At 40.2% G+C, this 27,098-nt stretch overlaps 1 protein-coding gene across 5 annotated transcripts; it reads left to right on the forward strand.

Moving 5' to 3' along the window:
• Nucleotides 1-3,275: 3,275 nt before the first annotated feature.
• On the forward strand, nt 3,276-25,635 carry LOC110701684 (cellular nucleic acid-binding protein homolog). Of its 5 annotated transcripts, none has more exons than XM_021879312.1 (5): nt 3,286-3,655; nt 4,126-4,198; nt 4,339-4,442; nt 13,605-13,697; nt 24,796-25,628. In XM_021879312.1, exons 3-5 carry the CDS (start codon nt 4,351-4,353, stop codon nt 25,379-25,381), a joined length of 771 nt encoding a protein of 256 aa, XP_021735004.1. In that variant the 5' UTR covers nt 3,286-3,655; nt 4,126-4,198; nt 4,339-4,350; the 3' UTR covers nt 25,382-25,628. The 5 variants fall into 5 exon arrangements, with proteins under 5 accessions (XP_021735005.1, XP_021735004.1, XP_021735002.1 ...); XM_021879310.1 differs by having other exon boundaries at nt 3,287-3,655; nt 4,126-4,225; nt 4,332-4,442; XM_021879311.1 differs by having other exon boundaries at nt 3,287-3,655; nt 4,332-4,442.
• Nucleotides 25,636-27,098: the final 1,463 nt, after the last annotated feature.

The raw sequence follows: 27,098 nt of genomic DNA on the forward strand, positions 1-27,098 counted from the left end.
AGCCTCTTAAAGTCTCATATCTCCTCCAACGACAAGCTTCTCATCTTCTTCCTCAATCTTTGCGGTTTCTTCCTCGCATTGGTCATTGGGGGGGTGTAGCAAGTGGGGGCGGTGGAGATTGTGGTTGGAGGAGGTGGCTATTGGGTTGGTTTTGGAGGTGGAGGAGGGAGGAGGTGGTTTCCGGTGGAGCAGGGGAAGAGGGGATGTGACTAGGGAAGAGAAAATGACTTCGATGGTCGGTGCTGGGAATGGGGTGGCAGATTGTTTCTTTTTTTAAGACCAATGAAAGTGTGACAAGGGGCATCTTTAGAATTTAAAAAAAAAAACCTTTTCAGGGATTTTCGAGATTCTTAGAATATAACGGATGTGAAAGTAGGGATTATAGCAGAATAAATGAAAGTTGAGATTATTCAAAACAAATCGACCAAAGTTGGAATTATTAAAGTATATTTATATCCCACAACTTATTATCTCAATAAATGTGAGGATTTGTTCGTTTGATGAGCAATCAGAGAATACATCTTATGTAATCGATTGTATAAAGGCTACTTCTATTAGATGGTGTTGCCTATATGTCATAGTTCACGATTTTTGTTTGGCATCGTTTTTTATTTTTTCTTTTTTAATTAAAAAAATTGGAAAAAAATGTGCTTTCACTTTTCAGTTGTCAATTTTCAAAATCATCGTGTTTTTAATAAGTTTGACTAATTTTTTATTCATTTTATGACATATATCATATGATTTTTATTGAAAAACAAAATACCAAAAAAAAAGTGAACCACAACGATACCAAACGAAAATTTTCATATATTATGACATAATATTTACATATCATGACGTAATATTTTTCTCACTAGACAATAAAATATGAATATAACAATTCAAGATCGCTCGAAATATTAACGATTTGATATTCCACAACGAAATGAAAACATGTACAGAGTGTTATATAACAAGTACATAGCAATCGATTATTTGTATCAACAATTATAATATTTTTTGTTAGCAAATAACAAAATATGGCCCGACTAAGGATGTGACACGTGGGTATAAAATGTGGGTCTCGCATCGCACCCGCCCTAGACCTAGTTGCGATGGGAATGGGTACAAACTTGGTGGGTATGGATACAAAAGCCATACTTACACGTGGGTAGGGGCGTTCAAAAATCGGTCCGGACTAAAAATGGAAAGACCTGCCGGGCTGAATTAATCTATCCGGTCTTTAGGTTGCAAAATTCATTTTTTCGGTCTTCGATTCGGTCTGGTCCAAGACTGGTCCAAAACCCAATAAAAACCGATCTTGGACGGGCCTAATTTTTTACTTAAAATATGCATAAAACCTTTAATAATGATTAAATTATCCTTATTATGCCTAGAAAAAAATTAATTTCATGAGCTTTTTATACTAATCTTACATAAAAAGACGTTACACAAAGTAATATTGTTTCTCCTTTATTTTTTCTAGTTTTCCATAAAAAAATCATAAAATCTTTCCAAAGCGATTGGTCCGGGTTTTGGACCGATTTTTTTCAATCCGGTCTGGGTTCAGCCCCATCTTAATCGGTTCGGTTTTCAGTTCTTAAAATTCTAAATTTCGGTCTTCGGTCTAGTCCGGGTTGGTTCGGTCCAGTCTTGAACCGATGAACAACCCTAATACTGGGTAGGTGGTGGATTTTGAGCTATACCCGCGCTATTATTCACATGACCCGCCCATTACCCCCTATTAACCCGCATAACCCGCCCATTACCCGCCTACTTACCTGCATAACCGCCCAAATACCCACATATTGCCTAGTATCATTATATATTATGCTATTATATATATTCACAACAATTTAAAGTGTATAATGACTAGTTATATAGGAAATATATTAAAAAGAATGTTGAGTTGGCGGGTAAAAGACAGGTGGTGGATATCCACTTAGGTGGTGGAGCAGGTATGAGTTTAGGTTTCTAAATGCTTAGGCGGGTGCGGGTGTTGAAATTTTACCTATCACGGGTGATGGGTATAAAATATTTTGGCAGGTGCGGGTATGGGGGAGGGGGTATCCGCACCCACGCCGCCCAATGAAATTTTATGGTACAATAGCCTGTACCTTGCTTGGTATAGATAAAAAAACCCAGAAAGAACATGTAGTTATTTTATAAAGAACAAATAGTTATTTTAATAAAGAACATATAGCTATTTTGTAAAGAACTTCTAATGTTATGTTTTTTTCTTTTCATTTTTTATATATAAGGAACATTTGTAATATTAATAAAGAACATGAAAATCAAGCCCGTATTTGAGATTTTGGTGGTCTAGGGCGAACATTTAGATTGGGGCCCTAATTAACAAGTATTATAATTTTTTTATATTATTATCATAATTATCGTCATCATCATCATCATCATTATTATTATTATTATTGAGGATTAAGGGTATGCAAAATGAAGATTAGCCTCCTTAAATCTAACTCATAATTACATATCAAATATGAAAACTAAAACACAATGAAAAGCTTGAAAACGTACTAGTTATATTGCGTCAATTGCATCACATTAATTTGTCTTAATTAAAAGCTTATTAAAATGTAGATTGTCCATTACAAATCTTACAAATTTCATATGGTTGAACACGATTTACCAATATTTTATTTTTTGTAAAAAATCAAGATATTAAGTAGATTTTTGAAAGGAAAAATATACAATTTTTTTTAACAAAGTTAGAGCTACGGGTTGTAATTGAAATTTTAGAAATATCAAAAAGGGGATTCATTTAGCAAATAACTACGGAGTACTCCATTAGAAGCAAAAATCAGGAGAATTGGAACCTTTAATTTGCTTTGAAAACTAACGAATTACACAAGATGACAAGACCTAAAATTGCTTTGAAAGCTGACGAATTACACTAGAATTGTATGGAGCATTAAGTAGTTTCAGAAATTTTTATTTTTCTTTTACCAGTAGTAATTTTGCGGCCCTTTTTTAACCAATTTTTGGACTTTACAATATTGGGCCCTGAGCGGTTGTCCCACCTGCCCCGCACCAATTACGGACCTTATGAAAATATTATGTAATGAACATTATTATATATACACCATAATAGGCAAAATTCAAAGAACAATACACAATAAGCAATGAAACATCATATTACAAATAATAGTAAATTACATTGACAATCAAAGAACATGAACATATGTTCTTTTCACTCCTTTTTGGTGCATATATGGTCTTTTTACTTTAGGTATATGTTCATTATATTTTCATAGTTTGTTCTTTTCATTACACTTGTACGTTCTTTACATTTGTACATCATGTTCTTTCCGCGAAACAACGGTAAGATACAAGGTACCCACGCCTGTAGTAACCACACACTGGCCGCCCAATTGCCACCCCTAGGCCCGACGTGCGGGCTCGAAAATTAACCCGATCCAACTTGACTCAACCCAATATGATCCGCCCCGAGCTTAACTTGACCCGATGAATTGTTGACCCAAAACCCAAACTGACTCGTCCCGAACCTGGGTAGTTTGCCAGGTTTACAAGTATGGTTAAAAAAAAAAAAACCGATGAACGTTGACCAAATGTCTTCCTCCTCTCTCTCAATTTCTCATTGAAGCGCACTCCACGTTCTCCATTGATATCTCTATCCTCCATTAAAGCAGCTTCTGAGGTAAGTTATTGTTCCTTTTTGCAATTATCGAATATCAATTTCACAATTTAGGGTTTATTGTTGATCTAATTTAATTTAATTGTCTGTATGAGTATAGTAAATTTAGGGTTCGAATTGGACTATTGGTTCTAATTACTAAGAGGTCTGAAAGGTCATAACGAGCGATTATGTTGCTAGAGAAGAAAATTATGAGCATAATTTGATATTTGAATCAAATATGCCCTTTTTCTCCCTAAAATTATGTGATTTTTGGAGCCTAATTTGATAATTGAATCAAATTTGCCTTTTCTCCTTAAAATTATGTGATTTTACGAGACTAATTTGATAATTGAATTAAATGTGCCTTAAAATTATGTGAATTTTCAAGCCTAATTTGATAATTGAATCAAATGTGCCATTCTCTTTAAATTGTGTGACTTTTCAATCCTAATTTGATAGTTGAATCAAATTTGGTTGCTAATGTATTGCAGAACCTTTCTAGGATTGAACTAGGAAATTGGACCTCTTAGCCTTGGCTGTGAGAATACTAAGAGAAACATTTGTGTAAGACCGCCTTACTAGACCACTTTTGTGAGTCACTACAATTCTATCCCAGGTCAAAAAAAAAAAAAAAACCCCTTCATTTAATAAGCATAGAAATCGGTTCTAATCCATGTTTATTAATTATTTTGGCTAGATTTTAGTCTTGGCGCATTATGGATGCAAACAGAGATTCAGGGGGTAGAATTTTCCGGAACAGAGAGCGGCCATCATATGCTCCATACCAAAAGGATCGTAGAGGTTTTAGGTAACCTCTCTTAATTTTTTTTTTTTTTTTTTTTTTTTTGGAGGGGGGGTGTGTGGGGTGGAGGCTAGCTTGTGTTATACCTTATACGTGTGTACACATACATATGTATTTTAAATTTCATGGTTGAACTTGTTCTAAAATTAGATATATGTAGACCTGGCTAACAGGTCATTCGGGTCGGGTCAATTTAGGTCGGGTCAAGTTCGGGTTAACAAATGTTCGGTTCAGGTTCGGGTCGAGTCGGGTCAATTCGGGTTTTAGCTCAAAATCGGGTCAAGTTCTGGTCGTGTCAATTCGGGTCAGGTCTGTTCGGGTCGGGTCAATTTTTAAGATCAATTTTCGGTTCAATTTCGAGTCGAGTCAAATTCGGATCGAGTCAATTCGGGTCGGGTCTATTCGGGTCAAGTTTGTGTCGGGTCACCAAATAAATTCACTTTTAAAAAATAGTTGGAAAAATAAAGTAAAATCGTTAAAAAAAAAATCATGAGTGCCTATTACGTAGGAAATAAAGAAGCCCAAAACTAAGTAATTCACTATTTCACCCTATTCACTTAGGATTCGGGTCAATTCGGGTCGGGTCACTACGGGTCAGGTCAGGTTAATCAATTTGGGTTAAAATTGGGTCTAGTCACTTCGGGTTTCGGGTCATTTCGGGTCGGGTAAAGTTCGTGTTTCGGGTCAATTTCGGGTCAGGTCATTCGAGTCGGGTCACTTCGGGTCATCGGGTCATGTTCGGGTCAACTCGGGTTCGGGTCGAGTCGGGTTAGTTCGGGTTCGGGTCATTTTCGGGTCAATGATTTCGGGTCAACTTTCGGGTTACGGGTCATGTCATTCGGGTCGGGGGTCAATCAGGTCAGGTCAAGATTGCCAAGTCTAGATATATGGAATTGTTTATATCTTGAGACTTATATAGAGCTGCATAATTAATTTTTCAAGTAAAGTATGCTTGTTACGTCGAGGTACATGAGAATTGACATTTGAATTAAGTGTGATATGTGTCATGTGCTAATGTCATGTTTGTTTGTTTTTTTCTTTAATGTATCATGAGATCAGGTTTTGGGACACACATGATATGTATAACATGCTTTCTTTATTAATTTGATGTCTTGCGTTCATGGCTGGCGCATGCTATGGATGTAATGCTTACATCTCTCAATTATGATGTGTCTTGTTTAGAAGAAATTAATAAAATGTGGAACCACCCTTTGTACCCAATTTTCAATGGTGGCATTACAATTTTGAGATGCTTTGTCCGCCCCCATAAGTGACTATAGAGAACTTTTTCTTTTGAAATTCTGAAAACTTGAATTTATTTGGGAATGAAGGAGCATATGCTAAACAGATTACCTGCTATGCTATCTAAGCAAGATAAAAGAGGGGGAGGGGTAGGGGGTTAGGTACATACTTTAGGCTCCTCTCTAAAGTTTTCTCACCTCCTCATGATAAGCGATTCTGTGACAGCCATTGTATGTAGTTTACAAGCCCTTCCGGTTGGTATGGAGAAATCATCAGCAACTTTAATTAGTATGAGGTTTATATGATAAAGTCTCCTGAAAATGGCAGCGTTAAGCGTGAATGTAATTGGCCTTGGCTAAAGCAGTAGCATAATGTTGCTATTATAGTTTAAAAGGACTGAGATATGATGTGTTCACTAGATGTAAGTTGCTGTCATTCAATGTTGCAGGGGCTTCACTGTTCAATTACCTTTATGTCTTGGTGGGTAGTCTGATGGTTGTTTTCAGTGGTGGATCTTAGTGTTTTTTGAATAATGATCAGCTAGGGCATTTCTTCAGGGGATAACTTTCCCAGGGTTTTTTTTTGTCCCCATTTATTTTTCATTTGTGGAAACAAAGGCAAATTAGGAGCAGTGGAAGAGAAGAACAAGGAGGTTTAGTTTGATGTTTTTTAGCGTACTTTGTGATTTTCTACACAACAGATACTCTTGGCTGTTACTTTGATCATTTTTAGAAGTTATCAACATATATGGACAATCAACTTCTGATTTAGTTCTGTAAGGACTATACTAACGGCCCGATTGGTAGCCGGTAATAAATGGTGGTAATTGAAATGAATTTTAAGTGCGATAATTGGAATGAATTTTAAGTGTAAATTAGGAGTGAAATTAACATTGTAATCTCCATGGTAATGCAATTTCAACATCAGGCATGTGTTCATCATTTTATTTTTCAATTGCCATCCATTACCACTTTAGAGGAGGTGTTAGGTTGAAATGAAAATTTCTAAAGGAAAATGGTCATTTTGGTGTAAGCTAGCATTATCATGGTCATGAACCTTGATTTTCCTTACAATTTTAAATACAAATTCATTTCTATTACCATCATTTATGCCACATACCAAACAGGCCGTAAATTTAATCTGCTGACTTGATTAGAATTGAAGGGGCAGTAAAATTTACAGCCTGAAGCAGCTCTAAGGACTGGAAGTTAATTAGTGGTTTGCCTGATTCTTAAATGGAAAGTGGAAAAGATTGAAGTTCCTTGAGGTTTTATTTTGGAACATAGAGTTGATTATTAGAATTACTAATTGTTCTGGAATGTTAATTTATTCATTTCCATGTCACAAATGTTTGGATAATTGGAAGAAATTTCACAGTTGTTTAATCCAAGTGCACTAATTGAAGAGGAATCAAAGATCAATAGAGTTATAAGATATAGGACAGAGAACATGCAAAGTTTAGGGCATGGGGCAATCAAAGATTTTACCCCTTGTGAACTATCATAAATTCATTATCATCATTTGTCAGCACTTCATTTTTCAAAAGTTACTCATGATTGGAGGGGAGTGGTTTGTGGTGGATTTTTTAGGAGAGTGCTTGAAATTGAATGAGAGTTTAAGTAAAGGTCTAAATTGACGATGTTGAAGCTGTTTTATGGCAAATTAAAAATGTACCCCCCCGGGGGCAGACCGTTAACTAAAAAAGGCGAATTATAACATGAAAGTGGTACATTTCCTTGCCTAATTTAACATATTAGGAAGCAAATTGTGGACTCATACCCAATCTCATATTAGCGAGCTAGGTAACTATGGTTGAAACTCAAATTACTTTAATGTCCCTGAAATATATTCCATTATAAAAACAAACGTTTGTTTGGTTGGCTTAATTTATGTTGCTTATTTGCTTAATATTATTGCTATTGTTACTGTTATTGTTATTATTAAATTGCTATATGTATCTCAGCTATGTGCATAGGCTAATCTCCCTTTTTTTTTCTTTGGTAAGTGAAAAAGCTGATTTTCATGTACAGTAATTGTTTGATATTATAAGATCATTTCATGCATTGTAAAAAATTAGTAAAAGTAGTATAATGATATATTATTTCTATGGCAATTGGACTTTTTGTTTTACATATTAACTACTCCCTCCATCCCTAAATAAAGGTCATAAGTCTTATTTGCCTTTAGCGCAAGTTTTTAGGAAGGTGATTAAAAAAAAGATTGAGGGTTTGGTTGATTAAAGGTGAATACTTAAAAAAAATAGTGTTTTGTTGATTAAAAGTGAATAAAAATAATTAGATAAAGGTGAAGTATGACTTATTTAGGAAAGGATTTTAGGTGAATGGGACTTTTATTTGGGTACAAAGGGAGTTTGCCTTTTATTTATTTTTGAAGAATTTAGTTATAATCATACTATATTTGAAGAATTGTCTTTGAAAGCTAGCTCATAAATTGCTCTAGTCATGGTTTACAACAATTATTTACCTAATTTATGTTTGGGCTATTTAACCGCATTGATTACTTAAAGCCCCAAGTTATCGAAAAAAGGCCATTTTCTTCTTTGATTTGGTTTTTCATTCGAATCTTTGATCAAGCTTATTTGACTTCTTAACAGATCCTCTGCTCCTCTAGTGATGCAAGTCTTGCAACATGGGGGAGTGCACACAATTTTAGATGTTGGATATTTCTAAATCAACAAATATAAACAAGTAAAAGTATATTGAGTATGTTTAGTGTGAAAGTAGATGTATGTTTTCATAAAGTGGGTATATACAAGATAAATGTTGCTATATATATTAGAAATGGATGAAGTATTATCATTCCAAAGTTTTCTTCTACCAAATCTTATGGTTAAATATTATAATCATATTGCATGTATAATAGTTAAGCTTATGTTATATGTACATGGCTAATAAAAGGTATTACGTAATTCGGACCCAAAAAATCTATAAGCTGTGTTTATTTTTTTTATATATACTTTTACTCTAAAATTTGTATAATTGCTAAATTGACATTTTCTTTGTGTCTGATACTTCTTAAATTATTATTGATTCTATCAACCGCCTCAACATGCCTAGTCGAGGGCTATGCCTCTATCATCTCCTCGGTATGCCTAGCCGGGGGATATGCTTCTATTAACCATCTCGGCATGCCTACTTGAGGGTTATGCCTCTATCATCTCCTCGGCCTTCTCGGCATGCCTGGCCGAGGACTATGCCTCTATCATCTCCTCAGCATGCCTAGTCGAAGGCCATGCTTTTATCAAGGCTATGCTTCCATTACCTCCTCAGCATGCTTAGCCGGGGGCTATTCTTCTATCAACCTCCTCGGCATGCCTAGCCGAGGGCTATGCCTCTATCGTCTCCTTGGCATGCCTAGCCGAGGGCTATGCTTCTATCCTTTCCTCGGCAAGCTTTTATCTATTCTCATCATTGCCTAGCCAAGGGATATGCATCTATCAACCCCTCATCATGCCTAGCCGAGGGCTATGCATCTATCAACCCCTCGGCATGTCTAGCCGAGGGATATGCTTCTATCAAGCCCTCGGCATGCCAAGCCGACTTAGCATGCCTACCTAAGGGTAATGCTAAGGTGCAAGCATCCCTCTTGAAGATGAACTTTACAAGATCAAGGAGGTTATTTACTCGAGGGTCTTCCACTCACAAATTCCAAATAGCAAGGCCCTCAGCTATCCTTCCCCATCTATCATGAATATCTACAAGGTGGAGCATGCAACCGATATGCTTGTAATGCGGACTTAAGATGTTGTGTCTAAGCAACTTCTCAAATAACAATGATGCCCTAGGGGCATCAGAGCTTATACTAGAAGATATTTCTTTTAATAGCGCATCACTTTCATTTTTCGGGTTGGTTATCTACATAGCTGCCTAAAGCTCTAAAATCTCGGGAATTCATTATCTTCTTAAAAAGCACCGGGCCTTCCTTCGTACAAGACACCCCGGGTCGCTAACTAACGTTATCAATAACAAATTTGTTCCAATGTTTGGGGCAAGATGCTAGCCTTATTTGAGATAGTGTCCTGGCAAATCGCTTGAATAACAAATGGCTCGTTTAGCCCTCAGCCTATCCCAAAAGATAGGATAGCCTAGCTCTCATACATCTTTAACTTTGGGCTCGATTAGCCCCTCATCCTATCCCAAAAGTTGGGATAGCCTAGCTCATATACATCTATAACTTAGGGTTCGTTCAACTCTCGGCCTATCCCAAAAGTTGGGATAGCCTAACTCTCATGCATATGATTTTGGGATCGTTTAGCTTATCCTAAATATTGGGATATTCTGTCTCTCATACATATATAACAAGGGGCTCGTTTAGCCCTCAGCCTATCCTAAATATTGGGATATTCTAAATATTGGGATATTATAAATATCCTAAATATTGGGATATCCTAAATATTGGGATATTCTAAATATTGGGAAAGCGTACTATTCATTCATTATTTTAACTTAGGGACTTATTCAACTCTCAGCCTATCTCAAGATTTGGGATAGTGTACCATTCACTCATTATCATAACATCAGGCTCGTTTAACCTTCAGCCTCAATGATGGAGATAGCGTATCGCTCATATATTATTATAACTTTGGGGCTCGTTTAACCCTTAGCTCATCTCAATATTTGAGATGAAGCAAGAATCAGCTCTCGCAAGAGGGTTAAATGCTAAAACATTAAGGCCGAAAGATCTCCTCAATGCAAGTCATGCGCACCCCAGGGACAAGTTCCTACAACTTCAACAAAATTCAAAAGTTTGAAATAATCATCAAGCCAAGCCCACATAACATTCAGCATATTTCAATTAGGAGAAAAAGAATTTTTTCTTGGGTTTGTGACAAACTCAAAAGCAAGACATACCCTAGGCTCTAGCGTTGCTATATAAGGCTCAGCTCCCGGCTTATCTATATCAACCCTTAACCTTGGGTTATTTTTAGCAAAGATTATGCATGCCGAGCTCTTGGCTAATTGGCCCGTGAAGCCAGGCCCTTGGCTTAGAGGAGGCTTGACCCTCACCATGACAAGTCAAGCCCTCAACGTCTCTCAACCTAGAGTTGGCTCTTTAGATTACTCCTTTCGCTCGGCCTATTCATCACTCTCTCAGCTTATCCTCCCTCTGCTCGGCTTATTCAATCACTCTCTTAGCATCGCCTCCCTTCGCCTGAGGTATAAAGTTCTTAGGGTTATTTTGAAAGAGTACCTCGGCTCGGGGTATAGAGCTTCTTGACTTTTTATTTCTCAAAGTACTCTCGCTTGGGGGTATTGGTCACTTGGTTTATTTCTCAAGATACCTCCGCCGCCTAGGGGTGTACAATACTTGGTTTATTTCTCAAGATACCAAAGCAATTGGTTTATTTCTCAAGGTACCTTCGCCTAGGGGTATAAAGCACTTGGGTTTGTTGTCAAAGCACCTTCGCTCGGGGTACAAAGTTTCTTAGGTTTTTATTCTCAAAGTTCCTCCCGGGTATAACCTCATCAACACCCAAGATCTTAGTCTATCCGCATAAAAGAAAGAAAACTCTCACCCCTTCGGCACTCGAGTGACCCCCTCGGCTTGTTACCAACCTCTTCAGCACTCGGATAAGCCGAATGCCCTAAGCTTAATAGAACTACAAAATTATCTTCCCTCCACTATTCCGTGTTTAATCCTCAAATTTTTCTTAGTAAAAGGACTTGTCTATTTAAGCACAATTTTCGGCTATGCCTAGCTATACTCGAGCCGAAATTCATGTCCATTGCATTTTCCAAGCCGGCTTACCTTACTCACCTTCGCCTACGGGTAGTAAGCCGGGCTAAGCCCTCGGCGCGCATCGACAACCCCTCGGCCAGGCATGACACCCCCTTGGCTTGACGTGACAACCCCTCGGCTCTCACACTTCAATAAGCTCAAATCTCTCATCTAAATCCTCACCCTCCACTCAGCTTTCTCATTTGCATCCCGTAAGCAAACCCCTTCGGCACATCCTTCAACCCCTCGGCCAGCACCTCCCTCGACTAGCCGAATGCGCTATCCTCGCACATCTACCGCCTCGGACATACCTCACCCTCTCGGCATCTCTCTTACCCAATCAGCATACCACAGCCAAGCAGAACGCTCGGCTTAGTTAAAGCCTCACTCTCTTTGCTCCCTCTGCCTCACTCATCCCTCATCAATCAATTCCCTTGGACTCTCAATGCTCCTCACTCAATCACTCCACCCCGCTTTGCTTCTCTCCTCACAACCCTTCGGCCTATACTACCATATCCCCAGACAATACATTCCCTCGGCCATGAAACCACGACCGAGCTTCAGCACCACAACTATTCTATCCTAGCACTGAAAATTCGACCCAGCTATGCCCCTATGAAATTCAAAAATTCCAAAGTGCGAAATCTAATTAAAACGCATATATAGCCGAAATTCATAGGCCAATCCCAAAATCGAAACACTTGAATTCGAAATTCGGAAAATTGCAAGTACATAAACACATATTCATGCATGCAGATCTACAAAAATCGAATAAAAAGGAACCCTTGGTAAAGATTTGGGCCAGCAAGCATCAAAATAGTGATGATAGCCTTCGGTCACTACGGGTCAGCTTTATCGGAATGTCCAAGCACTCAGTGCATTGTAATTCAAAGATACAAAAAGTAGTTCTTGTCTTCAGATATGCATAGCCACGTTCTCATACAAGCCTAACAAATGAAAGTTGGAATAATTGATGAAGAGCTTTAATTATTGGCATAAAACAAGTAAGACACGTGGGGTTCATGTGAAGGAATTAGAAGACAAGTGAATCACATCAAATCTTAAGCTAAATGGGCTTTATTGCTTACTTGAGCCCAAGTGTAGTAGGCATCACTTATCCTTCGCTTAGCTAACAATCAAGACAAGTCATGCTCTCCGCTAGGCATTGGGCTTACCTCTCATGATACTAAGCTCTCAGTTGTCCATAAGCCATCATTCATCATCCGGCTTAGCCCTCGGATATACTCTCAAAACTGCTCAGTTATATCTACTGAAGTACTTCTAATGCATTGCTTGGGGCTGGTCTTCACCCTTGCAAGTCGCTTTGGGGCTCTTTTTAGCCCCTAGGTACACTTGGGGCTCATTTTAGCCCTCGGGGATATGACAACTTCTATTATACTCATTCCGCATGACATCCGAACTTAATGCGTTCTTGTTCTCACATCACGCGTGGGGCTAAATGTTTGGGCCTAGTCCATTGTCCTAAGCCCATTGACCCTGGAATTACGAAAATACCCCTCCTTGATCCAGCCCATTATTAGTCAGAGCAAAGTATGGATTTACCCCTAATCTGTCCAATTAAGTACAACTTCTGAAAGTACATCTGTAAAAAGCTCTCCAATCATTAATGATGGTAACTTTTTTCTAATTCTCTAACCTTATCTCTCTACTTTCTCTCTCTAAAGTACTCTTTCTCTCTCTACTTTCTATCTCTAGAAAGTGCATTCGCTGACTTAAGCATCGGAGGGGTTTTCCCGGGTCACACCCCCGGGGAGTTAACCTTCTTTCTCTTTTGCAGGCCTAGCTCTCGCACAACAAGGCATAGCTGAGGAGAATTCGGACATTCATTGGACATAGCTCTAGGACATCTTGATTTCATTACCCTAACACCGAGGAGTATTCTGCTTCTAGAAACATTTATTAACAAATTTCAACCTTTATATCATGTGGGATATTTGTTTGTTTTCCACTGTTGCCAATATTTATAATACATATTTAAAAATCTCATATTGGTTGATAAACCCCGTGTGCTAATTAATTGTATGTCTTTCCAACTTTTTAGGATTATTTTTTAAGTCTTTCTTTCTCAGATAAGCTTTCTGCTAATGACTGATTTTTTGTTTTTCCTATCCTTGTTTTTATTCCACCATTACTAGTTACTGCTATTAATATAAATTACTTTTCCAGGCAAAGTTATCTATGTAAGAACTGTAAGCGGCCTGGGCATTTTGCTAAAGAATGTCCAAATGATTCTGTGTGCAACAACTGTGGGCAACCTGGGTAAGTATATGAACCTTTGTTGCATAATGAGTTCAATTTATCTAATAAGGTACATTGGTCATTTGTTTTGTTCTGCTTTAACTGAGTGTGAGATTATCTTTGCAAAAATCATTGTCAAAATAATTGTGCTATGATTTTCTTTTGATTTTTGAATTTTCTATGTCCTTAATCAACAGGAAGAGGGAAAGGGCTAGGGGATGATTAGTTTTGACTTAATATCTGGAAACCCTGTGTCTACCTGTGCGAATGATGCCTCCCGCACATAATCAGAGAACCCTGACTTGACTTTATGGTGTGGAGGGAAATGATCCTTTTTGAAAGTTTGTTGACTGATTTGTCTAGATTTTACAAAACCCTGAAGTCATATGCTTAGTAAGCAATCAGGCCATGATCAGTATTTTGATTCCTGGAATTACTGTTAGAGCTCTTAAAGGTTCGGGTAGGAAACCAATTTATGTATAATTAGGCTAATCTCTGCATGAGGTTTGCCAGAAGTCCAGAACTATAATTTAAAGGAAACCAATAGTCTGTTCTCTACGACGATTGCACCCGGAGGGGTGTCGCCGGACGCCTTTGTCCATGTTGGGACAAGCGGTTTTGTAAAATAAGCAACCATCCGACCATACTAGCCTTCGGTCTTGTTTGAGACCGGTTGTATAGCCACTAAGCGTTTTTGTGCCCAGTTTTTACGCAAACTTAGTTGGTTGAACAAATAAACCCCAGACGGATAAGCAATTGATAATTACACCAAGTATCAAACGTTATTAATTAAACAAAGAGTCCATCTGAGCCTTACTCAGGCGGACTAATAATTATTAAATTACACCAAGTATCAAACTTAGTGATTCAAACAGAGAGTCTGTCTGAGTTTTACCCGGGCGGACTAGCAATTATAATGTTCAACTAAACTAAGTATCAAACTTAGTTAGTTAAACTCCGGGTGCGTCTGAGCATTGCCCAGGCGGACGAACAATAATAATGGCAAAATAAATCTGCAAACAAAGCCTGAATTTTCATTAATTGACTATCGTTTACAAAAAATACATTCTCAGAAGTAGTACTTTTTTAGATTGTCTACATTCCAAGTTTCAGGCAGACGGCGACCGTCTGGGGTTTCCAGACGGTAGGTGCCGTTCCTGACTTCTTCATAAATCCGATAGGGGCCTTCCCAGTTAGGGGTTAGCTTCCCAGCCTCATTGGCCCTACCGGTTGCCTCCATTTTTCGTAACACAAAGTCATCCACTTTCAGAGGGCTCTTGTGCACTTTCTTGTTATAAGCTCTGGTCATTCTCAGACGGTATATCTCATGACGCAGGGCAGTGTTGCCCCTGCGTTCCGGGAGGGAGTCCAATGCCAGCCGCATGGCCTCCCAATTTGCCTCTTCATCATATAGCATGACTCTAAGAGTCGGCTCGTAATGTTCGATGGGCAAGACGGCTTCAGCACCGTAAACCATGAGAAATGGGGTTTCACCGGTTGCACCTTTAGCAGTAGTCCGGATGGCCCATAGGACATGAATTAACTCTTCTGGCCATAAACCACCGGCTCTTTTAATTTTCTTTTTTATGCCGTCTGAGATGAGTTTGTTGAAGGCTTCAACCTGGCCGTTTGCCTAGGGTCAGCCGACTGATGCAAAACAATGTGAGATACCCGGATCCCCTAACCAAGTCTTGAGCTGTGGGGTCTCAAACTGAGGGCCATTATCAAACACCATAGACATAGGTACCCCAAACCGGGTGATGATGTTCTTCCAGATGAAAGAGATGACATCCGTTGTCTTGATGTTCTTAACCGGCTCAGCTTCTACCCATTTGGTTAAATAATCCACAGCCACTAAAATGTAGCGCTTTCCGCCTGGAGCAGGCGTATAAGGTCCTAAGATATCCATGCCCCATTTGGCGAATGGGACTGGACTGTGGATTGCCGTCAGATCAGTAGCCGGGCGGCGAATAAGAGGGCCAAACCTTTGGCATTTGTCACATCTTTTGACTAACTCTTTAGCGTCTGCTTCAAGAGTAGGCCAAAAGTAATGCCGCCTGGCTCTGACGGCTAGGGACCTATCGCCTATATGAGAGGCGCAGTACCCAACATGTAATTTTTCGAGAACTTCTTTCCCCTTTTCTGGGGTAATACACTTCAATAGAGGTTTAAGGAAACCCGCCTTGAAGAGTTCTCCGTTCCTCAACTCGAAGTTTGCTGCTCGCTTTTTCATGACTGCTGCCTCCTGTGGTGAATCAGGAATTTTGGCGTCTGCCAAATATGCCCGGATGCCATCCATCCAGGTAGAACTTCGGTCAAAGATTCCAATGGGCTCTTCATGTATGCTTCTCTTTTCAAAAACTTCCCAAAAGACCGAACGAGGAGTATCACAGCAGGCAGATGAAGCCAATTTGGACAACGCATCCGCCTGGTTGTTGTCTGACCTAGGCACTTGATTCAGACGGAATTCCTCAAGTGGGCCCGCCTCTGCTTTTACTGCCCGAAGATATTTGATCATAGCCGGATGAGTTGCCTCATATGCTCCCTCATACTGGCTGACGACCAACTGTGAATTAGAATAGGCGTCGATTTTAGTTGCCCTTGCTGCCTTACACATGCGGATTCCGGCTAGCAGGGCTTCATACTCCGCCTGGTTGTTTGAGGCTTAAAACTTAAACCGCAATGCATATTCAAATTTGTCCCCCTCAGGAGACTCATATATAATTCCTGCACCACAGCCGTTCTTCGTTGAACTTCCGTCTACATACACTTTCCAAACCTGGTCAACATTATCCGGTTGCACCGGTCGAGTCATTTCAACAATGAAGTCGGCAAACGCCTGACCTTTCAGTGCCTTTCTAGGTTCAAAAGTGATTTCAAGACTTTGCATTTCAATAGCCCATTTCAACATTCTACCGGATGACTCCAAAGTAGACATTGGCCGGTTGAGGGGCTGGTCGGTGTAGATTACAACCGGATGAGCCAGAAAATAAGGTTTTAATTTCTTGAAGGCCATATACAGGGCAAGGCCAAATTTTTCTACCATGGGGTACCGGAGCTCAACATTTTTTAGAACATGGCTAATGAAATAGACCGAAAGCTGAACACTGTCTCTCTCAGCAAGGAGGAGAACGACACTGAGGGCATGATCCGAGACGGCTAGGTACATGTATAACACCTCTCTAGGCAGTGGGCTAACAAGCCTTGGCAAGGAGTGCAAGTGTTCTTTCAGCCCAACGGCTGCCTCAGCATCATCCATCTATTCAAATCTGGCCTTCTTCCTGATTGCTTGGAAGAAGTAAAGGCATTTGTCACCAAGGCGGCCTGGCAACCGGTTAGTCTCTGTGCTTCCTTGACAGTGCGGGGTGACTTAATGTCAATCACCGCCTGTATCTTCTCAGGGTTAGCCTCTATCCCCCTTTGATCAATCAGGAATCCGAGAAACTTCCCAGACTCAACACCAAAGACACATTTCTTAGGATTTAACATAACCTTATGCTGCCTGAGTGTGGTGAAGGTTTCTCGGAGATCAGCAAGGTGATCTGCCTGCTGCTTGGATTTGACTATCATGTCATCAATGTACGCCTCTACATTCCTCCCAATTTGATTAATAAAGACCGTATTAATCATCCGTTGGAACGTAGCCGACGCATATTTCAAGCCAAACGACATCACAATGTAGCAGAATAACCCCTGATCAGTGACGAAGGCCGTCTTTTCTTGATCTTTCTTCCACAGGGGTATCTGATGGAAGCTGGAGTAGGCATCCATAAAGCTCATCAAGGCATGCCCGGCTGTCGAATCGACCAGACTGTCGATCTTAGGAAGCGGATAATTGTCCTTGGGACATGCCTTGTTGAGATCTGTGTAATCAACACACATACGCCAGGTACCATTCGACTTTTTTACAAGCACAACATTCGCCACCTAGTCGGGGAAATTACATGGCCGAATGAACCTAGCATCCAACAACTTTTTGACTTCGGCAGCTGTCGCCTGACTTCTTTCCTCGCCGTGATTTCTTTTCTTCTGCTGGATGGGCTTCTTTTTAGGATCCACGGCGAGTTTGTGGACAGTAAGATCCGGGCTGACGCCTGACATCTCTTCCACTTCAAAGGCAAAAATGTCTTTGAATTCTTTAGCAGCAGGTGCAAGTCTGCACCCAATTTTGCAAAAGCAACCGTCCCAACCTTCACGGTACGCTCCGGACGGCTGTCGTCCAGAGGTATATCAATATGTTCACCAGCCGGTTGGGGACGGAGCTCATCTGACTGTTCACCGGTCAGTGATTGCTATTTTTTCTCTTTCTTCACCTCCACCAGCATAGGTGCCTTTCTTTTCTTCCCGGCTGCTGGTGGGGCTGGTACTGGATATCAACATCCTTGACATTGTCAAGGTCTATTGGTTCCTGGCCGTCTTGGGCCACGGTATCTATGACGGCTGAGAGATAGCACCTTGGGCCGTCTTCTGATCCTCATTCAAGGAACCAACAGAGCCGTCATCCCTCTCATACTTAATGAGCATGAGGGAAGGGATGATTACAGCCTTGGATTCGTTGAGGGTTGGCCAGCCCAAGATAATGTTGTAGGCGGTCAACTCCTCAACGACCAAAAACTTGACGACCAGGTGTCGCCCTTTTCCTTTCTCACCCAGCCGGATGGGTAGATCAACCCTTCCGACTGGGTAAACCATTCCACCCCAAAGCCAACTAAGGGGTGGGTAACCGGATGCAAGCTGCTGGCATTGTATTTCAGCTTCTGCAAGCACCGGAGACTGATGATGTCTGATGAGCAGCCGGTGTCAATAAGGATCCGTCCAACCAATTGGTTGGCAACCTTACATTCAATGACGACCGGGTCATCATGTGGGCGGCGAACACTACCCCTATCCTTCTCGGTGATCATGTAGGGCCACCACATGAGAACCCGCCTGCTATTGTGTAAACCGGCTCCTTGTCGGTATCCGAGCTACTAGCAGGCTTGGGGGTAGTCTCAGACCCTTATTCTTCTTCTTTGCCCCGGCTGGGGACTTAGAAATGTAGGAGCCCGTTGAAGGCTGAAGCAGTCGTTGGTATCATGGCCAACTTCCTCATGGTATTGGCAAAATTTATTTTTGTTCCTTGATTGAATGGAACTTTTCATTGGATTTGGCTTCTTTAGGGACAGCCGGTCCTTAATCTCCATGAAGATGGAGTTGCAGTCCTTGTTAAACTCGTACCTTGGGATGTACGGTTTAAATTCTTTCTTCTTCTGGGACGGCTAGTCAAAATCACTAACCGCCCAGATTTCTTTTCTCTTTTTGCTCTCTCCTTTCTTTTTGGCCGGCTGGCAGGCCGGCTGTCTTCTGCTTGTCGGACTTCTTGGAGTCCGACTGGTTACCAGGCGAGCAGAGGTCAGTAGCTTGAATGTAGCTTTCCGCTTCCCTCAGAGCCGCCTGTAAAGTGAAGGCCCCTTTTCTGACTAGGTCGAACTTAAAAGTCGACCCGTCTCCCAGACCTTTAAAAAAGTCTGTAAAGGCTACCTCGTCAGACAGTCCTTGAATCTGAATTCTAATCAGATTGAACCGCCTGACATAGGAGCGCAACCCTTCTCTCTCCCCCTGCTTAATGGTGCTCAAGTCCGATCTTGTTTTCTTAGCAGGGATGTTCATTGAGAAGTTGGAAGCAAATAGGAAGGTAAGCTTCCTAAAACTATCGATGGACCCGGCTGGCAGATTACTAAACCATTGTTGGGCAATTCCCTTCAATGTAGTCGGGAAGCACCGACACCAAGTGGCATCATCCAACCCCTGCAGATACATGAGGTTGGTGTAAGCCATGAGGTGGTCTTCCGGATTGGTGGTACCATCATAGGTACCAACAAATACATTCTTAACCTTGGCCGGCTGGGCCGCCTCGGTTATCGCAGAAGGTTGTTCACCCAGGCATAGCAGACGAAGCTGCCAGTCCAGTGGCTGGACATTGTGATATGCCGCCTGACCTCCGAAGAGAGCCGGCTGCATATAGTAAGGTGGGTACTGACCATAGACCTGAGAAGGTACATAAGGTGCAGCCCCAATCATCTGAGGGCCAGAGTGGACGGTATTACCGCCTGACTCTCATGCAAGGAAGGTGCGTTCCCCGCAGAAGTATTGTTAAAGCTGTCTGGAAAATTCGACGTAGAAGTCGATTCAGACAACTGCTGATTTCTCTTCCGATTGATAATCTCCCGGGCATCAGGAGTTGATTTTTTACTTCTCACCGGCTGTTGAGTCCGGCGAGTGTTGTTGGTATTCTTCTTTGGGAGAAGAATTTTCGACTAATCAATGGTCCCGGCTGTCGCTCTCTGACTGACTTCCCCTTTTCGAGAGGAGTCTTCTTGGCCGACTGGCCTTTACTTGGGCCAACCCGGCTCTGGGTGATCAGCTCTTTAATTTCACTCTTGAAATTTGTCATGAATCTCATGAGTTCGTCTCGGGTGACAGGTGCTGATCCAGTGGCCGTATGGGTTTACCCCTCCGGCTGCCCAAGGGGCCGACTTGTACCCGCCTCGGAGGCACCCCGCTCCAGAATATCTCTGGGCCGGATGCTCTTGTTTCTGAGCGAGCCATCATCGGCTGTAAAGGTTTCGACCTGAGGATCCTCATCCTCCTGGTCTGTAAAGACTTCTGGGTCATCGCCCAGACGGTTAGAGGATGGTACAGACTCTTGAACCATCTTCGAGGTACTCTCCCCACAGACGGCGCCAAATGTTTAAGGTGTTTTTGTCCCTTGGGAGAGTTACGTCACGAAGCCTGATCCGGAGGAGTTGTACCTGCAAAATAACGGAGACACCGGTTGGGTGGTGCTCCGCCTCCGACGCACAAGTTAGTAACTTGAACGAGAATAGAGAGAACGGAAATTTAGGTGGGTATATGCTCGGATTCCAAGCTCAGGTCTTTCTCTGATGTGAGAGAATGCAGGTGTAATAAATGATTGAATGTGTCCGCCAAAGTGGGGAAATACCTCCCTATTTATAGGGTCCTTGGAGAGCGTGCCCCTAGTTAGGTCACTTGACCTAACTTTCAGTGGGCTGCGCCGTAAAACGGTGCTTCTAGGGATTTGGGCCCTTGAAGGCCGCAATTTCAGAGATATATCTGAGGGCGCCAAGTGTCAAGAGGATGTTAGGCCACGTGGGCCATCCTGAGCTAGACACGTGGCTTCCTCTCATTGGTCCATGTGTCTAGGGTATTTTTACCCTAAACAAGGTGTGTTGTACATAACTAAAAAGTTCTGGATGAAAGCAACAATGTTTGTATTCACTTGGTTGCTCATATTCTTTTTTGCTAGTTATGAGACCAGTTGCTAGATACTGCCAGCCATTCTAAAGTAGTGGGGACTTGCAAAGTTTTGATATGATAAATGGAGTGTAGATAAACTTTTGCAATAGGGTTTATGCCCTGTTTTGAGGGTGGTAATAAATGTTAGTTATGAGAATGAGTTTGTATGTAAATATGGCCCGTTAGATTTAGGCACATATATCAAGGAAGGGTGGAAAATAATGTCAAAAGACAACTTTACCCCTGCCAACTAACCCCTACCCCCTTCCCCACTACCGACATCATTACCATAGCCACCTACACCGCCAGGTCCGCCACCATCCAGACCACTGAAAAAAAGCGCTTCCCTTCACCGCCAAAGTAGAGAAACAAGAGGAGAGAGACTAGACCCACCCTCCAACAACCACCACCAAAATAGACGTCGACGATGCAGTAAGACCAATCATCTCACAGGTAATACTGCTCCAATACGTTGTCGTATTTCTCACCACAGTCCATACCACCACCAAAGTAAACATACGAGAGGAAATTGAAAATACCCACTCTCCACCAACCACCGTTACGTAGGAGCAAAGTTTTAAGAAATTGAGAGCTTCTAGGTCAAATTTGGTTATGATGGTTTCAGATTTGAGATAGCCGGCCAAATTCGACCACCATGGCCTTGGGTTTGATAAACTTTGAGAACTTCTACAATTGACGGCGATGGCGATGGTGCGAAGGTGAAAAGAGAGGGTGTGAGCCTATGAGGGAAGGAGGGTGGAGGCCTTGGAGGGCTTTGCCGGTGAAGATGAGAGATAAGTGTGGTGATTAATGTTTGCTGGTGTTTCAATAATAAGGGTGGTGGTGATGGTAGTTGCCATGGATAACTTTTGGGGGGGGGGGGGAGGAGTCTTGGGTGACGGACTTGTTAAACGACACTACGGTTCAAAAATTTTAAATTTACTAAGCGTGTATTCTATTTGCCTAATTTTCACCTATTTAAACTTATTTGAACCTATATGAACTTATCAAAACTTATTTTAGTTGTAATTTATACTTGGGTAGTTGGGTGACCCTTATCAAAACTTATTTTAGTTGTAATTTTTACGTGAATTGGGTGACCCTTATCAAAACTTATTTCTTTATGAACTTAACTTATCTAAATTTGTTAGACCTTACAAAAGTGAAAATAAGGTGAACAAAAATTAGTTTAATCTTACTTTACGAATTGAAGTAGTAGATTTGTTTGCCCTATATTTGTGTTTTTGCTCATTATCATCATTCAAATTACTTTTTGGATCCAAATTTTTCTAACTATAGAAGATTATTTAATAAAATAAACAAGTAAAACTACAAATCATAATAATCATATAAATCACATAAAAGAATGTATTAATTTAATGAAAAAAAAAAAAAACCCTGGAGGAAGAACTCCATACTTTGTTGAACTTGACCTCCAACTTTTATTTTTTTAAAAAAAAATTAGTTGTCGGATTATGTTTTTAGGTTTATTTGGGCCATACCATCAGGCCAACAACAACCCACATCAATAATCATGTGGTTGTAAAAATACTATGTTAAGGAAGGACTTGATCCTGCGTCTCTTGGGTAAGAGCTTCAAGTTTTAACCAATGTGACAGACATTGGAATATCTAATTTATTCAATTTTAATGTTATATATAATATTTTTATGGGGGCCAGTCTATAAAAATTACAAGTGGCAGATTTGGGCCGGGGAGGTCGGGCCTCCACCAGCCCCCCCGTCCCTTCGCCTCTGGATGAGTGATTGAGGTGAGAGAGGAGGGAAGGTGATAAGTATATTGTGGGTTAATGTTGTTGAAAAGGTGAGGGTAAATCATTCCGAGTGTAGTGTTAAAGTTGCCTAAAAAAGGAAACAGGTGAAGTAATAAGAAACTCCGAAAAAGGAATACAGGTCTAGTAATTAAGAACGTAGGAAGTAATTCGCTGTGCTAGATTCTCAAGTTGAGCTACTAAGCGCTGACATAGGATTTTAGAGTTGGTTCTCATTCATTTACACGCACACGAAAGAAAGAAATAAGGGTATAAAAATTGCACACCCGCACACACACACCGAAGAATAAAGAAATAAAAGTATAAAACACACACACACACACAGAAGAAAATAGAAATTTGATCAAGAAAAGATATAAAATTCACAATTTTGCTTTCTAACCCGGCCCAAGTTTTCGTTCTCTTCACTCTTCATAGCTCCTCTCTTTAACAGCTCCTCTTCTTTGCCTTCACCCACCAAGGCAGCAGGCACATCATGTGGCAGTGGTGCACTTGATTTCTGTTAAAATTTCACCGGACAATAGTGGCTTGATTTTCATCTTTCAGCCTCTTGGACCATCTGGAGAATTGTCCCTTCTCGAATCTCTCTTCCTGAACTTTCCTGTCCGATCTCTCCCTCCCATAATTTTTTAATGTTTACTTTCCCTGAATTTCACTGTGCTTACTGGCCCTACTTGTGTTGCTCTTGAATAATAACATTACTGAGCTGCCTGCCATGACTTATCATTGCACTAATTCAGTGAAATAAGCATCTAGTCGTTGTGGGACATATGTGAATAGCATAAATGTTTTATATATTTGATGGAATGTTTTTCTAAAAGGCTGTTTTGCTGACATTCTTAAGTCAGGAAAATGAATGTTTTTTTCCCTATTTTCTGAATTTTTTTTCTAATATTTGATATATTTCATTTCTAATATCAACCTCCCCATTGTTGAAGGGAAAAATTTTGAGTTCCCAAATTAGATTTGGCCTGAGGATAAGCAATGCTTGGAATTCATAAGCTAAGTCATGTTGGTAAATGTTAGTCCTGTCTGAGCGCATTAAGTTTCGCTAGGCATACTTCTGTGATCTGTTTGCCAAGCTCCCTGTCTGACCGCATTAAGTTTCGCTAGGCATGCTTCTGTGATCTGTTGGTCAAGCTCTTTAAGCCTTCTGAGTTGCGAAGAAGATGCTTGTGCTTTGTGTATCATTTGATGTGTAGTTAACACTACACTTAGAAAGCAACATTGTCTCGTTGGTGTCTGTCTATTTGATGGTGATTCCAAAAAGTTTTGGATGTTTGAAACCAGGACAACTTTAAAGCCACTGCTGTCTCTAATAGGAATCGTTAAGGGATTGTACTTGGTTTAATAAAAAAACATGATATTTACGCTCTTATCTTTCCGAAAATATATACTACCTCCGTTAACTATTATTTGCAACAAAGGAATATTTTATATCTCACAAATAATACCTCTTTGTTGCAAATAATAGTTAACGAAGGTAGTATAAAAGATATGCTTATTTTGTCTGCCAGTTGTAGCATACAAGTACAACTTATAGTACTCCTTTTCTCTCTTTGTAGCCTAAGTAAGTTTCCTTTACTTTTTTCTCTGAAGTTGGGCTCAATGCCCATCTGGCATCCGCGCACTCTCTTTAAATCTATTTTCTCTTTATCTTTGTGCCTTTCTCTTATGTTAACTTTTAACAGAGATAGGAATAGCTTATTAATGTTCTGTAAAATTTTAAATCTGGCCCCTTACATCTCCCCTCGGTTTTTTAATGTTATACGGAATAATCACTTTTGGTTTGTGTAGCTGATCGCACTCATGGATTAAGGCTTTGATTAATTGATTTGGAAAATTGTTGAATCATCTTCAGTACATTTGTGGGTGTAAGCTTCTCAGTGATAGGGTTTCCTGCTAATGGATATATGCATAAATGCATGATACATGGTGCACCAACCTGTGGAACTTTTTTTTTATTTTTCTGGCACTCTGGCTTATCATTATAAAGCTCCACTTGGTTAATAGTAGTTTTCATGGATTTTAGGCACATGGCTGCTGAATGTAACTCAAAAACAATGTGTTGGAACTGCAAAGAACCAGGTCATCTATCTGCTGAATGCAAGAATCAACCTATTTGCCACTCCTGTGGGAAGATGGGTCATCTGGCCCGAGAGTGTCCTAAATCAAGCGATCCAAGAGTTTGCAGCAATTGTTTCCAGCCAGGCCATTTGACAGCAGACTGTATGAATGAAAAAGCATGCAACAAGTGCCGAAAACCTGGCCACCTTGCTCGTGATTGTCTCAATGAGCCTATTTGCAACTCCTGCAATTTGACTGGACATATGGCCCGCTATTGTCCTAATCTAACTTTCCCGCCACCATATCCACCACCATTGATGTTTAGGGGCCCTCCACCCATGCTTGGTGGCCCACCACCTATTCCTCCGCCCATTGCTGGGGGTCAATTGTATGATATCTTCTGTCAAAATTGTGGACGTCCAGGACACATAAGTCATCAATGCATATACATGATTATGTGTGGTGCCTGTGGTGGCCGTGGTCATCGATCATTTGAATGCCCATCAGGTCCAATGCTTGATATGAATCATATGATCTATCGGCGATTTTGACAATTTACTGATATATGAAAAGTTCATTTATAGATTTACAAATTTTTGCTGAATACATCGTAGTATACTTATTGAACTTGGTCTTTTGAAAGAAATTGTATGTTCTATCATCACCCCTAATTCTCTGATCGTTCAGGTATGATGATTTTACATATTGGCCCTTTTGGATTGGTTTGGTTTGTTTTTCCTTTTTTCGGTTGGGAACAAACCATCATTAAAATAAGGGAGCAAAAAATTAGTTTCAAGTTTCATACGATGCTTTGGATTGTTCGGCCCAAAAATGCCAATATCTGGTTATTTTTGCTGACCAAGGAAATAATTTAGTTCGAGTGTACGACTTTTGTTTTTTGAAATTGGAGCATAGGGTAAACCAATTTTGTTAGGATCCACTAGACCTGGCAATCCTGATCCAGACCCGATGACCCGATTCGATGATCTGACCCATGATCCGAAATTGACCCGAAAACAATGACTCAAAACCCGGAATTGATCCGATCCATACCCGACCCAATGTGGAGTTGACCCGACCTTGACTCGAAACCCGAAGTTGACCCGACTCGATTATACCCAACCCAATGTTGACCCGATACCCAAATTGACCCGACCTGAAATTGACTCGATAACCGAAATGACCTGACCTCCGACCCGAATTTGACCTGATACTCGAAATGACCCGACCCTAATCGACCTGATAACCGAATCAACTTGACCTGAATTTAAACCGAATTAATTAACTCGAACATATCCAAAACCTAAATTGACCCGAACTAAAACTACCTTATATGCAAAATGACCTAAATCGATTTAAGCCTGTACTATGTGTGTGACCCGAACACGACTAAATCGAAATAGCTTGAAACCGACTTGGTTATTAAATGTGTAACATTGTAAGTAAATAATTTACATATATTTTGTATTCCTTTTCCACCATTGTGTTTAAACTTATAACAAATTGGTAAAATGATTGAAAATTTAAGGCCATACTATAAGATCCATACATCAAACTTGTGGAGTTTCAGTGTTTCAACACAAGGTTAATAAAAATTTACTAAAATTTCAGTGAATAATTGTATGCATAAATTAACCTGAAATCAAGCTTCAAAACATTTTCAATAGCAAATTAATGCTAATTACTAATTAGTCACAACTTTCACAAGTGTTGAAATAAAAGTGGGCCAATTGACCAGATTGGTAAATAAAAAAGATCTCTAGCGACAATTTGGTAAAAAAACTTACTCCAGCGACAGTTTGGTAAGAAAAAACTAACAATATACGACAATTTGGTAAAAATAATAAACTCCGGCGACATTTAGACCAAAAAATCTATTTTTTCCCGACAAACTCTTTAAAAATCCTATTTTAATTTGTTTTTGTGTTCTTAAATTTATTTTTTCCATTTAAAATTTTGAATTTACATGTCATCCCTTTTTATTTCCAACCCCTTTTTAAAAAAATTTCATTAATAAGAGGTATGAAACTTAAGTGAAAATTGATACTTAACGTTTTTTTCTTCAAATTGTTATTTCCGTAAAAAAGGTTGGTAAAATAACAAGAAAAACGAACTGTATTAAGCATTCGCGAGTAATTTATCGGAAATTTTTGTATTTTTTGGGTTAATTGTCGCCTGAGATTATTTTATTTACCAAATTGTCGCTTAAGGTTAGTTTTTTTTTTACCAAATTGTCGCCGAAGTAAGTTCTTTTACCAAATTATCGCT

This window comes from Chenopodium quinoa, unplaced genomic scaffold, assembly GCF_001683475.1.
Source record: "Chenopodium quinoa cultivar QQ74 unplaced genomic scaffold, ASM168347v1, whole genome shotgun sequence".
NCBI classification, from domain to species: domain Eukaryota; kingdom Viridiplantae; phylum Streptophyta; class Magnoliopsida; order Caryophyllales; family Amaranthaceae; genus Chenopodium; species Chenopodium quinoa.

What these genes read in the sequence shown, in the direction of transcription:
- LOC110701684 (XM_021879312.1), top strand. Translation starts at nt 4,351, where the DNA reads ATGGATGCAAACAGAGATTCAGGGGGTAGAATTTTCCGGAACAGAGAG. An exon ending in AAGGATCGTAGAGGTTTTAG is followed by an intron (nt 4,443 to 13,604) that starts GTAACCTCTCTT and finishes TTACTTTTCCAG; the next exon opens with GCAAAGTTATCTATGTAAGA. An exon ending in AACAACTGTGGGCAACCTGG is followed by an intron (nt 13,698 to 24,795) that starts GTAAGTATATGA and finishes CATGGATTTTAG; the next exon opens with GCACATGGCTGCTGAATGTA.